This window comes from Drosophila rhopaloa, unplaced genomic scaffold (assembly GCF_018152115.1).
Source record: "Drosophila rhopaloa isolate 14029-0021.01 unplaced genomic scaffold, ASM1815211v1 contig_163, whole genome shotgun sequence".
Classification (NCBI taxonomy): Eukaryota; Metazoa; Arthropoda; class Insecta; order Diptera; family Drosophilidae; genus Drosophila; species Drosophila rhopaloa.
The window spans coordinates 3466147-3481039 of record NW_025335043.1 but is presented as its reverse complement, the minus strand read 5'-3'; the positions used below and the strand labels follow the sequence as shown (position 1 = coordinate 3481039).

At 40.8% G+C, this 14893-nt stretch overlaps 5 protein-coding genes across 5 annotated transcripts; 2 read left to right on the top strand and 3 right to left on the bottom strand.

Annotated features, from left to right (window-relative positions):
* Nucleotides 1-405: 405 nt before the first annotated feature.
* Nucleotides 406-2328, top strand: LOC108038779. The gene has a single exon (XM_017115609.1). It carries the CDS (start codon nt 406-408, stop codon nt 2326-2328), a length of 1923 nt encoding a protein of 640 aa, XP_016971098.1.
* Nucleotides 2329-2783: 455 nt separating this feature from the next.
* Nucleotides 2784-6904, top strand: LOC108038810 (Y-box-binding protein 1). Its single transcript, XM_017115656.2, has 4 exons — nt 2784-3209; nt 4384-5115; nt 5810-5910; nt 6340-6904. Exons 1-4 carry the CDS (start codon nt 3050-3052, stop codon nt 6385-6387), a joined length of 1041 nt encoding a protein of 346 aa, XP_016971145.1. The 5' UTR covers nt 2784-3049; the 3' UTR covers nt 6388-6904.
* Nucleotides 6905-7359: 455 nt separating this feature from the next.
* LOC108038812 lies at nt 7360-9070 on the bottom strand. Its single transcript, XM_017115658.1, has 2 exons — nt 8417-9070; nt 7360-7828 (listed from the first exon to the last, which is right to left on the bottom strand). The coding sequence occupies exons 1-2, from the start codon at nt 8933-8935 to the stop codon at nt 7427-7429; spliced, it is 921 nt and encodes a 306-aa protein (XP_016971147.1). The 5' UTR covers nt 8936-9070; the 3' UTR covers nt 7360-7426.
* A 103-nt stretch (nt 9071-9173) lies between these two features.
* Nucleotides 9174-11028, bottom strand: LOC108038811. The gene is made up of 3 exons (XM_017115657.2): nt 10651-11028; nt 10357-10589; nt 9174-10118 (listed from the first exon to the last, which is right to left on the bottom strand). The coding sequence occupies exons 1-3, from the start codon at nt 10963-10965 to the stop codon at nt 9437-9439; spliced, it is 1230 nt and encodes a 409-aa protein (XP_016971146.1). The 5' UTR covers nt 10966-11028; the 3' UTR covers nt 9174-9436.
* Nucleotides 11029-11646: 618 nt separating this feature from the next.
* LOC108038790 (trihelix transcription factor ASIL1) lies at nt 11647-14255 on the bottom strand. The gene is made up of 4 exons (XM_017115627.1): nt 13902-14255; nt 12603-13006; nt 12226-12353; nt 11647-12165 (listed from the first exon to the last, which is right to left on the bottom strand). Exons 1-4 carry the CDS (start codon nt 14133-14135, stop codon nt 11771-11773), a joined length of 1161 nt encoding a protein of 386 aa, XP_016971116.1. The 5' UTR covers nt 14136-14255; the 3' UTR covers nt 11647-11770.
* Between the last annotated feature and the right edge of the window lie 638 nt (nt 14256-14893).

Below are 14893 nucleotides of genomic sequence, written 5' to 3'. Positions count from 1 at the left end.
TTCATTAACCCATAATTAAGTTCAGGTGATTAGTTGCTAGTCAATATTCCACATTGGGAGAAAATCTCAATCACATTCAAAGTTTAAACTTTTTTTTTAAGAATGGATTATAAATGTTTATTTTATTTAAAAAGGTGCTTTATGATTTTGCTTATATAAACTATAGTTTAAAACTTCGCTGTTACGTTGGCAAAGTTAAAACGTTGAAGACTCCCAATTTTTCTGCCTTCCCTACAAAATCCAGGTTTATGAAATTATTTCAAAGTTACACACCCCAAATAAATGTCAACTAATGAACTTTCCACGCGATGTTATTCCTAATTGGGGATTAGGGCACCCTAGGGAAAACCTCCACAGGTTGGGGTCACCGAAAAGAGATTTGCCTAGTTAGTTGCCTCCTACGAAATGGAGTCTTCGGTTGGGTTTTTGCTCCTGTTTTCTCTGCCCGGAATTCGTTCCCTGGGAGAGATGGCCTGTCGGATAGCCGTGGAGCAGAACGTCCAGGTGACATATCTGTACCGCTGTGCCAGCTGTCCAGCTTCATTTGATCCTGAGCACTCTGCTCTAGAACTGGAGCTGTATCGCTGCGTGGGTAGTCGACTGCCAGTGGTCACAAGGAACATCGAGGCCCATGAGCTTGAGCCATTGCGCTCCACGGATAGTTTGAGTATCTTCCACATCGTAGCGGGCGAAAAGGGTGATGCCCTGGTTCGCCGAATCCTGGATATGCTGAATCCCCGCCAGCCACGCAAACATCTCCACAAGTACATATTTATTTGGCCCGATGCCAAGCAGGATCAGCTATTGACTCTCTTCCGGGGAAGTTGGGCCAAGCAACTGCTCTACGGATTGGCCATTACCCATGCAGGTAATGGCTTCTTCGACTTTGACCCATTTGCATTGGGGGGTCTGCGAGTGATACAGCGGTCGGCAGGGGATTCGTATTACCCCCGTAAGATGAAGGACTTAAGGGGTTATCCTATGCGCTTCTCCATGTTCAAGGATCCTTTGATGGCGGTGCCCAGCGATCCGGTGGAGAGTGCTGGCTATAAAGCGGTGGATGGAGTAGCTGCCCGAGTGGCCGCCCGGATGTTAAACGCATCCGTAACCTACGTCCTGCCAGCGGACAACGAATCCTACGGCCGCTGCCTGCCTGACGGGAACTTCACCGGAGTGGTCAGGGACCTGGTTGGTGGTCACACCCACTTTGGACCCAACTCCCGCTTCGTGCTCGACTGCATCTGGCCGGAGGTGGAGGTGCTGTATCCGCACAAACGTCGCACACTCTACTTGGTGGTTCCCGCCTCCGAAGTTCAACCGGAGTACCTGATCTTCGTGCGCGTCTTTCGGCGATCCGTGTGGCACCTGCTGCTGGTCACCCTTTTGGTGGTGGTGCTTCTCTTCTGGCTAATGCAAAGACTTCAGAAGGGGATTCCCCGGCGACAAGTTAACCAGTTTCAGGCCACCTGGTATGAGATTCTTGAAATGTTCGCAAAAACGCACGTGGGCGAGCCGGCAGGACGACTCTCGTCGTTTAGCTCCATGCGCACCTTCCTCATGGGCTGGGTCCTCTTCAGCTACGTTCTGACCACCATTTACTTTGCCAAGCTGGAGTCCGCATTCGTGCGACCGAGTTATGAGGCGCAGGTCGACCAGGTGGATGCACTCGCCCATCTGGATGTGCACGTCTTCGCGGTGACCACCATGTATGAGGCAGTGAAGCCTGCCCTGTCGGAACACCAATATCGCCTGCTGGAGAATCGTAGTCGCCAGTTGCCATTGGGTCTGACTACATCCTATTACCAACTGATGGTGAGCCGTCGAGATCGGCGAGCGGCCTTCATTATGCGCGATTTCCACGCCCGAGACTTCCTGGCCCTCACCTACAATTCCCAGACGGAGCGACCCTCATACCACATCGTCAAGGAGTACCTGCGCTCCATGATCTGCACCTACATCCTGCCCAGAGGATCGCCCTTCCTGCATCGCTTCGAATCGCTTTTCACCGGCTTCCACGAGCACGGATTCTTCGAGCACTGGCGTCAAATGGATTTGATCACCCGGGATGGAACCTCGCCGAATGCCGAGGAGTTCTACGAGGATCTGGGAGATCAGACGGACACGGATCCGGTCACCAACGAGGCGGCAGTGCGACGCAATAAGCGGGTTGTCCTCACCCTGGACATTCTGCAGGGCGCCTTTTATCTCTGGTCAGTGGGCATTGGACTGAGCTGCCTGGGATTCGCCCTGGAGCAGGTCCATCACTTTTGGAGGATACGGAGCCCAAGAATTTTAGCTGAATCCAGAAATTCGTTGAAAAACCTCTAAGTCCGTGCGGAGAAAATCGCAAATTTTTTATTGCTGAAAATTAAAAAAAAAAATTTTATTTACATTTTAAATTTAATTTATTGCACACGTTTACTTAGTTTAAAATCTACTCTTAGGTAATGACGAGGTCAAGAAAATGGCCCGTAAACTATCTTCAAATGTTGTATAACACTCGTTTTCATTTGATTAAAGGTTATCTAGTCCTAATACCCAATTATTGATTTTGAAGTTTATAGATTTATAACTTTAAAGTACCTCTGTTTTTAAGGGCAATGTTTAAATTAACTGTAGAAAGTCGTTCCAATATATTCAAATCGATACAGAAAAACAATCAAATTTGTAATGCATTTAAATTTAACGTCGGTTTAACAATGCTGTTATGAGCTAATGCCTGCGCCCAACAGCACGTTAGTGACAGACCATATCGATAGCCGCTATCGATGGGTCTTCTGCAAGCAACCCTGTCTCCGGCTGTCATGTTTCACTTCCGGAGCTTGCGAACAAAATATAATCGCTAAGGCAAAGAAAACCCTGCGAGTGGCGAGTGTTTTAAGATCACACTCACAAACAACATCCAAAGTGGTTAGTGGCAGTTGAGAGAGTGCCAGACACCCCGAAAAACAGCAGGGAAAACGGACACCAACAACAACAGCAGCAGCAACAACAACAACCTCGCTCATTTTCCCGCTTTTCGTTTAACATAACATCCAAAAGATAAACGATGGCCGATGCAGAGAATAAGCCACTGGCCGCTGAACAGCAGCAAAATCAGCAGGAGCAGCAGAATCTGCAGGAGCAGGACCTCGAGCAGGAGCCGCAGGACGAGCAGCAGCTGCAGGGACAGCAGGGCAAGCCCGCTCCGCCGCCCAAGGAAGTCATTGGTAAGGAGAAACTAAGAGGAAATCCCAAAATCCAACCCATTTCATTCATATCGCAAACACATGGCTGCTACCAAAATAGCTACGAGAAAAATAAGGAGAGAAAAAAGAAACCAAGAAACATGCCTCCCTGCGCTTGTGTGTGTGCGTGTGTGTTTGGGTCTTAAAATATACGCGCGTCGGCCATTTTGTGCGGTTAAAAGGCAGCGTGTATATATGTATGTACATATGTACGCCGCCGGCTAACCAAATTGAAAATTCTGCCTTTTGCCGGTCGTCTGTCTATACACCACCCACCCATCTTCACCCCCCGGCGTTTGTAACCCCCTTCCCCCCGAAAATCCCCCTCATAGACGTACACCCACACACACAGGCAGCCAGGGCAACCCAATTTGTTAATGCGCGCGCAGCAGGAGTGCGAGCGAGATAGCCGACAGCCGGGTCGGGTGTGTGTGTCCATTGTTTTGGTACATCTATTTGTACACACCGCAACACACATGCACACACCTGGCCTTAAGGCGATTCCAAAACACGAGATCATAATGCAACCAACATTGATATGATCTAAGGGTTTTACCAATATTCTCCTAAATAATAATCGGCTGTTATTGCCCAGAATTCTGTGGTAGTAATATATTTTTAAACGCTTCAATATACTGCCTATTTTTCATAGTCCTAACACCTTTTTGGCCTCCAAATTGATCGGTTTTTCTAAACGAATTAATATCTGTTGTTCCCCCGAAGTTTTAGGTAATAAAATTCATTCAAGGTCTAATTTGAATGAAGCGTGTCGCTTGATTGAGTTTAAAAACTACGTATTAGATTATTTCTGGTACAATTATTTTGCGTAGTTCTTTAAAACCTATACATCTGGAGTTTTTCATAATTTAAACTAATTATATGCCAACTAAAACGGTTCAAGTGATATGAAATAGAATCAAGAAACCGTATGGAACAACCCGATTCCAAGGCATTATTCTTTCAAAATTGCTTGTGTCCAATGAGTTACAAAAACGATTTTTAGGTTAGTTCCATTTGGTTGTGTTTTTTTTTTCTTACAAGACTTTAATAAGTTGGATTTGTAGTAATTAATTGTATATATGTATATCAATCGGTTTGTTTGTTTTATTACCAACGATCTTTCGAAGCAGTGAGTAACCATTATTTACCATTGCAGCCACCAAAGTCACCGGCACCGTCAAGTGGTTCAACGTGAAGAGCGGCTACGGCTTCATCAACCGTAACGACACCAAAGAGGATGTCTTCGTACACCAGAGCGCCATTGCCCGGAACAACCCCAAGAAGGCGGTCCGCTCGGTGGGCGACGGTGAGGTCGTTGAGTTCGACGTGGTCATTGGCGAAAAGGGAAACGAGGCGGCCAACGTGACGGGCCCGTCCGGCGAGCCGGTGCGAGGCAGTCAGTTTGCGGCAGACAAGCGCCGTAACTTCCGTCCCTGGATGAAGAAGAACCGCCGCAAGGATGGCGAAATCGAAGGCGATGAGTTGGAGTCTCCGGCTCAGCAGCAGCAGCAGGCGCCACCGTCCGTTGACGGGCAGCCGCAGCAGCTGCAGTCCGGCCCGCGTCAGCCCCGCCAGAACTTCCGCCGCGGACCACCCGGTGGACCGCCCGGCGGACCCCGTGGAGGCCCTCGAGGTGGCCCCGGCGGACCTCCTGGTGGCCCCCGGCGCTACAACAACTACTATCCGCGTCAGCCACGTCGCGGTCTAGGCGGTGGTGATGGCAGCGCCGAGCCCGGCGTCCACGATCAAAATCCCGAGGGCCTGCAACGGGGAGAGGGACAGGGACCGCGTCGCGGTGGCGGCCCACCTGGAGGACCTCAGAGGCGCTTCTTCCGACGCAACTACAACAACGGACCACCACCACCACGCCGCGATGGCGGGGAATACAGTGAGTATTGTCTATCAGGGAATGCATTTAATTGCGTTAATTATAAAAACCTTACTCAAAAAATGACTCCAAACAAACACAGTTTTAAGATTATTAAAAATTATTTTGAGACCCATATTTTTATTTTAAGAATTCTCTTAAGATTATGTTCGGATCAGACGAGTTATAATATAGTCGCTCTTCAAGTAACAACTAGAAAAATACTCCAACAACTTAGAATTTTTTTTTGCTTTATAAAGTTTTTTTAAATTCCGATATGACTATATATACTTTCATAAAATCAGACGTCTATCTCATAAAGATGCCATAGGTAAGATCGAAAATGTGTGGCAAAATATTAGGAAGTAATTTGTTCGATATTTTTTTTTGCAATTATAATAAATAAATTTAAAACGTAATTTAAAGGCAATAATAAAAAGATCGAATAATCTGTCAGAAAGGGCGAACATGAAGTTAAATTGTTCAGGAACACAATTTTTCAAGAACATAAATTGACTATTTCATGTTAATTATGCTATATTGTCATATCAATTAGGTCTGTTAAATCATTTAAACTTACATGATACTGAGAAAATATGAGTATTGTTTTATCAAAACGCAAAAACCTACTTTTTCTGAGTAATGAAGCATGAATAACCCACTACTGAACCCACATCTACTTGATCCCTGTTTAATATATTATTTATCATTACAGTTCAAGGTCAGGGACCGCCACGCCCTCAACAGCCACGTCCACGTCGCCAGAATCGGAAACCGAATGGTCCCGGCGGTGGTTTGGAGCAGCAGCCACAGCAGGTAATGAACTAATCACCAGAACAAAAACAACTGAAACATCTTCGCCAAAGCAAAACTACGATAACAACATCTAACTAGTAAACATCGGCAACAACCAGCGGCAACCAAAAGTCTACAACAATAACATGGTGGCGGTCACTTGAAAAACTAACTAAAGTGCATTGCAGATGCATTCGTAATTAACTACTAACAACAACAGCCACTCGCACCCACATAATACCCAGAGAAACTGCGAAAAAGAGGAGGAACCTTAACACTTAACTTAGAGGCTTTTGGGTCTAACATTCTTTACCTGTAACTAATTGGCTAACAAACACACACACATTTACTGTAAAACCGAAAACTGCATTTTACTTTTAACATTTGAACTTTTAAGTTTACTTATCGTTATGATTTCTACCCCTCGCTTTTCCCACACAAAATCCTTAGAACGGCGCTCAAGAGCTGCAAAATACAACCACAGAGAGCACTGCATAAACAGGACCGTCGAAAACATTAGCAGTAGCAGCAGCATATAACAACAATCGCAGAAGCAGCAACATCAACATCAGCAATCACTGCAAATTGGAGCAACAACACCAGCAAATAATGCAGCACTTTGCTAATTGAGCCGCCGCGTTTTTTTCGGTTTGTTTGCTTTTTGTTTTGTTTCGTAGGGCAAGTGACAGAAGAATGAACTGTAAAACTAATACAACATCAATACAAAAGCAACATGAAAATTTCTATCAAATTCAAAAAACAAATTTCTATCATGCCTGGCCGTTAAAAATTGCATAAATGTCGAATTGTTTTATATGAACCACAGCAACAAAAATAAATTCAATTATGCCAAGCAATTTAGACAGCAGCGCCTGTATACCCTTTAACTTAATTATTATTTAAAATTTTATTTATTCTTGAAACCCTTCTCGAACGTTGTTACGTTGTGCGTTAAGCGAACCTTTAACTCTAAGTTTCTCGTATTGAAGATTATCATTAAAAATTTATATCCACACACAATCTTGTTCCATTTTTACATCATCTTAAATCGAGAAATACAAGAATCAGGCTGAAGCAAGGCCCCATTTAATGTATCGAAAATAAAAGCAAAGCAGAGCAAACAAACAAGTGAGAGAGAAATCATGTAATTCACAGCAAACAGCAACAAAAAAAACTGTAAAAGAAGCAAAGCAAAAATATAAAACAAAAGCAAGCTGGCAACAAAAGAAAAGTAAAAAAAAACTTTAAAAACGTATTGGAAAAAATAAAAAAATTGAAAAACACGTTGGCATAGTTATTGGTTTTTTAAAATAAGATTACGAAGGTAAGTTTTTGGAGGGAAAATAATTATCCAAGAACCTTATTAATTCAATTTTTTAAATTATAAAGGCAAATCAATGCAAATTGCTTGATTTTTAAAAGTATGTACCGTTTAGGAAGCCTACTAAAACGCAGTTAAAGTTTTTTGAGAAAATTTAATATGCATTATAAAGTATTTTTCTAAGGCTAGGATAAATTATGTAAAAACGGATAGATGCTACAGGTTTGGGGATAAGGATGTGACGGTGGAAATGTTGAGCCGCTCTAGCCGACCTAGGACGAGAAGCTCATCAATTGAGCGCTTGGCATACAATTTTTGGTCCTCGCTCAACCGCAAAAAAGCGTGAGCCCAGGCTTTGGCATAGGATTCCGCTTCTGACAGGGCACTGGCGTCGAACTGGACGCCGCTTTCCTCTGACTTGGGCTGGATTGTCTCATTTTGAAAGTCTGACACAGGGTGCTGAACGTCCGTAAGGTCCAGCTCGATGGGCACCTGCTCTTCCATCTCCGCCGTTTCACCCTCTTCTTCGAGCTCTGCTTCAGGCGACAAGTTCTCCTCGGAAAACAACTTGAGCAAGGGTCGCGAATTGCAGGTTTCCAGATCACGCTCCGATTCCGACTGTAGGTTAAAGTTGATTATGTTTTATTATTTTTTTAAAATAGAAAACGATAGCAGTACAATTTTTGATTAACATATATTGAAAAAAATTTATTTTTTAAGTATCCCGTAAAAATTAATTCGTAGCCTATTTAAATATACTTGAAAGTTTATCGGAAAAATGTTGTCCATAGTTAACAATTAGTATTTGTGTAGGGTAAAATATTGACAATAACAAATCTAAATAGGTACATTTCAAAATTGTTTTATTTTATTAATCTATTAATTAATTAATTAATTAAGCTATAGAAATTTTGAATGCAAGTAAAAAATATCCCCAGACTAGCTGAATAACCTAAGGGCTCAAATTCTAAATAATATGTCTCTGGAAATATTGATCAGATCGATTTGGAAATATGTTTAAGGGGAATAAAACAAATTTAACAAAACGGATTTCCTTTTTTGAATTCCTTAAAACACAATGTGTGTTTTGATGCTTGTTTACATACCACCCTACAAAATAAAATGACTATTGTGATGTACTTAACACCCATAATCATTACCCAAATAGGGCACTAGATAATAAATAAGCAAATATTTTCCACTTACGATTTGCTCCACAACGCCCTCCTCATCCAAATGGGTCTCCATTTCGTCCTCCAAGTCGCTGAGTGGATCATTGGTGACCTCGTAGAACTGCTCGCATTTGGTCGCATAGGATGGATGTCGCTTGGTTGTTGATTTCTGGATACGCGGCGCCTGAGGAGCGCCGGTGGCCGCGGGCGCGTGGTTGTGGGTGAGACTCCCATCGGTGAGATCGGAATTATGTTTGAGGAACCGCACGTGGCACTTGTGGATGCGTAGGTTTGAGGTTGTTCCTCCTGTAGACTGCATTACTCGTTTGCACCCGATGCAGTAGTACCTCCATTTCAGCTTGGTTCCATCGGGTCGCGCTATTTCCCGGTAGACGTTCCACACAGAGCTGCGCTTGTTCTTCTTCACAAGTCGGTACTCGCCAGTGTTGATCTTGAGCAGGATGTCCAGCTGCGCCTCCGTGCATTTCTCCTCCTCCTCGGGAGCGTTTATTATAAACATATTTCGTCTGAGCCTCACTATCCTGATGGTCATAGCAAAAACAACAGCCGGAGCGAAATACAAGGTGGCATCACTGGCGGACCAATCGATTTGATCGAAAACGGCAGCCCACAAATAGAAAACTATCGAAATTTTGAAATTAAATTTTGAAATAGCCAAAAATAAATATTGCCAAAAAAAGTAATCACGCTATTAATTAAACCAACTAACTATTCAGGAATACAATTTTTTCATTAAATCAATTAATATAAAATAAATACAAAAAATCAAGCCCGCTAAATCTGAGGTATTTTATATGCAGAAATCAAATTAGTCTTAAACTAATACATGAAGGGATTGCTAAGATACAAAATTCTTGATTAGGTCAAAAAATTTATCAATTTCTGGCAAATTTAATGGCTTTCAATTGTTTTTTGAAATTGTGGAGAAACTTTTTTGAAAATAACTAATAAATTATATTATGATTAGTTAAACATATTCAAAGACATTAAGAAACATATTGTGAGGCAGATCACTCTAATTCCTCAGAAGTACTCATGAATTTGAGTCTTCTTTGGAATCAACAAGTAGTTCATACAAGCTTTTATGAAATGACGACAACTCTTGCGCAAAATACTTCATCAATTTAACTTTTTTCCTCTCTATGACCAGTTTTTCCTCTTCTATTTCCATCATTCGAGCAGATCTTATGCGTTTGGCTCTTTTCATTTCTTCGATCGTGGAATTCTGTTGATCGAGCTCTTCTTCGTAGTTCTCCTGGGAATGTGTAGTAGAGGATTCTTCAATTTCCCTTATAATGTTGTCCTTTAATATGCGCAGTTCATCCACGTCTTCCTGTGATTGTTCCAGGTCTTCGCTTAAGTAATCGTCATCCTGTTCCGTTGGGTCATCGTTTAGCTTCTTTACGTATTTTTTATCTTGTAACGAGTCATAATGCTGATTGAAATATTTGTTATGGTCGCCAATCCGGATGGTTTCATTTCCAGAGCTATCCGATCTCTTGTGCCTATTTATTATTTTCGTATCTTTCATAGAATCACTATGTTGACTTGAATATTTATTATGTTCGCTAATCCCTGTGGACCGATTTCCAGAAATTTCCGATCTTTTTGGCTTATTTTCCACGGGCTTATCGGCATCAATTATTCCCTTGATGGTCTCGAAAAATTCCCACTTGGATGGTTCTCCGGTCGTTTTTTCCATGTGGGCTTCTCGCCTTAAAAAAAGTGACGTATTTTTATAAAAAATGTAGACTCCAATATGGTTTTTAAATAATATAAAACAGATCCAAACTCTAATAGAACTTAAAATGATAGTCCAAAAGTAAAAAAAGGCTTTGAGCAAAAAAATCGATTAAAGACTAATCAATATGTAGTAGTAATAATTGTAATAATTATATATATTGGTAAAAATTAAGTTTTTGTATGAAAGTCATATAATTTTGTGTTTCTTACCGATATTGTTGGGCCACATCTTCCAATTTGTTTTTAATTTCGGTGAAAGTGAACCCCAGTGTCTTCATTTCCCCAGTTATTTTCCAGATAACCCTGACTCGCTTTTTAGAATCCCGCAGATCAACGACATTTTCTGCCCAAAGCTGAAGGAGAAGTTCGGTTGCGTGAAAGGACCACTCCGCAGGTTGTGGATAGTTCCCGTTCCGACGCCGCTCCCCCGGAAGGGTGGTATTCTGAAAGGTATATTTGGGATTGAGTTTATCCGGCAGGAAAATGGCCCAGGCACATGCATACCTCTTGCGTTGAAGACTCCAAACCGGAGATCCCGGTGGCTGGATTATGGCTCTGAGTCAGATACTCCACGTGGCATTTGTGGATGCGTAGATTCGAGGTGTTGAAGGTTCGCATCACGCGCTTGCAGCCTGTGCAGAAATAGAGTCCATTGATAATGGCCCCGTCAGAGCGGACTATTTCCCGGTAAACCTTCCACACGGAGCTCCCCTCTTTCCGCCGCAGCAGCCGGTACTCGCCGCGGAGCACCTTCACCGAGATCTCCCGGACTGACTCCTGGAATTTAGACTCGTACTGCAGCGTGCGCGCCTCAATCATTTTTTTACTGTTTCTCTTAAAAACAATTTGTTATTATTAACGCTGCCTATCGATGTTTCGAGAAAGGAACCAGTTCGGAGCGAACCAATTTATCGAGGTTAATAAATAAATAAATGTATTTGAGTTTCCAACCAATATTCTACATGGCAAATTGTGTATCTACGTCGGAGTTTCCCTTTTTGACCGCAACAGCGCTTTAGGTACCGGCGATAAATTTATAATCTCGATTAACGTATAAAATAATAAATTTGTCTTTCACATTTTGTATAATAATTAAAAACAAATAATAAATAACGGTAATACCATTATTTTATATAAATTTTAGATTATCATAAGTAATGCTCCTTTTTTCAATAGTTTATTAAGTTATGTTTGATATTATCAATACCATTGAAATTTTTGACAAATATAATATTTAATAAAGAAGTGCGAAATATATCAGAAAAATCGCTGAATGTTAAAAAAAAGATGTTTGTGTTACTATTATTATTTGAGATTTTTTAATTGATATTTGAAAATTAAAACGAAATTAAAGTCTCTCCAATGTAGTCATTTTAAAGTATCAATTCGACTTTTAAGCATAATTAAACATCTTTTATTGGTAATTATAAATATTACATAAAATATATGCAGCTTAAGCTGCAAGTCTTAAAGAAAAATAATTCAAATTATTTCAGATCGTTTTAAAATTAACCAAATTAATATTTCCACAGTTTTCAAACAAATTGCAAAGAATATTCAGTATCTTTATAACGTCATTAAATTGTACCAAACTAATTTCCGATTATAAAACTTAATATTTATTTTAATGATTTTTGTGCTTACACAAATGAACTATATCTTTGTGGAATGAATTTAGCTCCAGAAGCGCTTCCTTCATAACCTGCAGCTTTTCTCGCTCGATCAACAGTTTCTCCTCTTCTATTTGAAGGATTCTGTTTGCATGGCTAATCGGCATCTTCCTTTTAGTACGATATTTCGGGATGGGCAAGGGTGATCTTTCTTCCATCTGATCTTCCTCCTCTTCTTCCAGGATGTCTGGGATAGTTGGAGAGGGAGTCAGCGTTCTTTTGATGCTTTTCTTCGCACACAATTCATTTTCAAATCCATTTTTACGATCCACTCCCACTGATTCATCTTTCATTAAATCCATTTCTTCATCCTCAGATTCCGCATCCTGCTCGAAATTTAAGGCCTCAGCTGTAAGTAAAAATATAGGTTTGAGATTTGATTTAATTTTCTGTAGACCTGTGTGTATACCTGGATTATCATGCATAATGTCTTCAAACACATCAACGGCTTTGGTGCCAATTAGGAGTGCTTGAAGCTTGTGGAAGTATTCCCACTTAGATGGAATTCCGCTTTCCCGGACTCTCTCAGCTTCTATACTGTGGATGCAAGTGGAATTACAAAATATTAATATTATTATACAATTTAAAATTGATTATTATTATAAACGTAGTTTTTAAGTCATATTTATTATTTTACAGAAAGGATTTCTAACTCAAAATCAAAAAAGTATTGTTCCATATTATTTCATTTTTATCTATAAGGAATTATATTTACAACTTCAGGATAACTTTGTTTTCTAAAAATAAATTTATTTGAATTCATCAATGCAGTTAGGAAGAACTTACCGATATTTTCGAGACATATTGTCCATTTTCGTTTTGAGCTCCGTATGGCTCGGCCCAAACTGGGACATCTGCTCAGCCATCTTCCGGTAGGTAAGGACATTCTTCGATTCGCCGCGGAACTCCTTTAAGTTTTGCGCCCACAATTGGAGTAACATTTGCTCGGCATCCTTTTTCCAGACGTGACGTTCCGTTTTGGTGTAGTAATCCTCAAATTTATCTTGACGGATTTTGGTTTTCGGCTTTGGGGAGATGCCGTTTACTCGATCCACTGGCTCAGCGATTTTTTTCATGGTGGAAATCTTAGCGGGCCGCGAAGTTTCCGACTGAGAATCATCATCGTTTAGTAGGATATGCAGTGGTCGCTTAGAGCGCGGACCTGGCTTTGGGCAATCTAGGGGCTCTTCCTGAAATAAATAATTTCGTTTCAAGTGCTCTCTTTAACTAAAAATGTAATTTGAAAAATGATTTTATTGGCACATATTTTCATACTCATTTTTTCACATATGTATATTACCCAAGAGCTTCATAAGAAAATAATTTGAGCATTCGCGCTGGGATTTGGACCGTTGCGAAATCATGGAATTGGAAATCGACTACTTCATAAAGTATTTTTCACAGACTGCTTTGATTGTGGAATGGAAACGATTTAATACAAACAAATTTTCCCTCAAATGAATGGATTTGTTTTAAACGCGGATTATAATCAACTTTTTGGTTACAATATGTGACAATATTTCGGTAAAGGAAAATAGGTCTTTAGGTAGATATAAAAGCATTTTAAAACGTAAGTCACAAAAAAGATGCAAACTTGAATAAGTAAGTTCTGAGGCACTTTCAAGATATTAGTCGCCCGATTTAAATAATACTTGAATGCTCTTACAAAAACCGTAAGAAACGTGAATATTTTTTGAGTTACACGGGCTTATCTCTAGTAAAGCAAATTTTGTAATCTTTTCATTTCTGTTATGGGATTTTCGTACTTGATAATACCATACATAAGGGAAAAACATTTGCGCCTGAGTTACAAACATATTAATAACAAGGAAGCAAATTAAAAAATTTGTTTCATGTTTTCTTTTTTTTTAATTTTTTGATTTTCCTATGGGAGCTAATTGGTTTTAATTTAATTAAAACCGTAATTCCATAGTATTAAAGTATTATCAAATACACTCTGCGAGGGTATAAAAATATGTCTCGGCAAGGGAAAACAAAGCACTTGCCCTAGAAAAATAAACCGTGTGCCTTGGAGATATGCAACTGTTTAAACAATCACATTTTAAAATAGTGCTAGAAACTCACTTCTTCCGTCTGGGATTCCTCCGCCAGGAACACGGACTCGTAGAACTTCTCGTACTCGGATTTTGGCGGGAACGTTCGCTGCGGTTGGGCGACCATTGTCTTCTTTTCTCCACCGAGACTCCGATTTCGGCTGTTCAGGGCGATTCGCTTGCTCCTCGGCCCGCTGACCGTATTGCGGGCATTCAGGGCGTCCTCATTGGCCTTGGCGGTACTTGCACCTCTTCTCGACGGCATTGCGATGTGCTCCTCGCTGTCCTCTCGTTGGTGATGTCGATTATTCTTGGTTTATTATTATATTTGCTTAAAATTATAATTTTGTAATATCGTCGCGTTTGTTTTCGTCAGTGTGACCGCAGCTTGGCAGCGGAAATATACCATCCAATTCTTTTAATATACTGAAAAAATCAGAAAATCGATAGGCAACCGATAAGTGGCAGCCCTGGTAGCAGTTGGCGGGAAGTTTTAATTGTTAAACAAAATAATTATACCCGTTACTCGTAGAGTAAAAGGGTATATTGTATTCGTGCAAAAGTATGTAACAGGTAGAAGGAAGCGTTTCCGACCCTATAAAGTATATATATTCTTGATCAGGATCACTAGCCGAGTCGATTTAGCCATGTCCGTCTGTCTGTCCGTCTGTCTGTCCGTCTGTCTGTCTGTCTGTCTGTCTGTCCGTATGAACGCTGAGATCTCGGAAACTATAAAAGCTAGAAGATTGGCATTTTGCATGTAGATTTTAGAAGTTCCTACGCAGCGCAAGTTTGTTTCAAAATGGTGCCACGCCCCCTTTAACGCCCACAATCGCTTATATACGATTTTAAAAATTTTAATATTTCGGAAAAGTAAAAATGCAGTTTTATTGTGTTTATCAATACCTATCGAAATGTAGAAGAAATTTATCAAATCGGACCATTCGTTAAAAAGTTATGCGTGATCAAAGTTTCTATCTCCATCTCCCTCGCACTCCCTTTAGCTGAGTAACGGGTATCTGA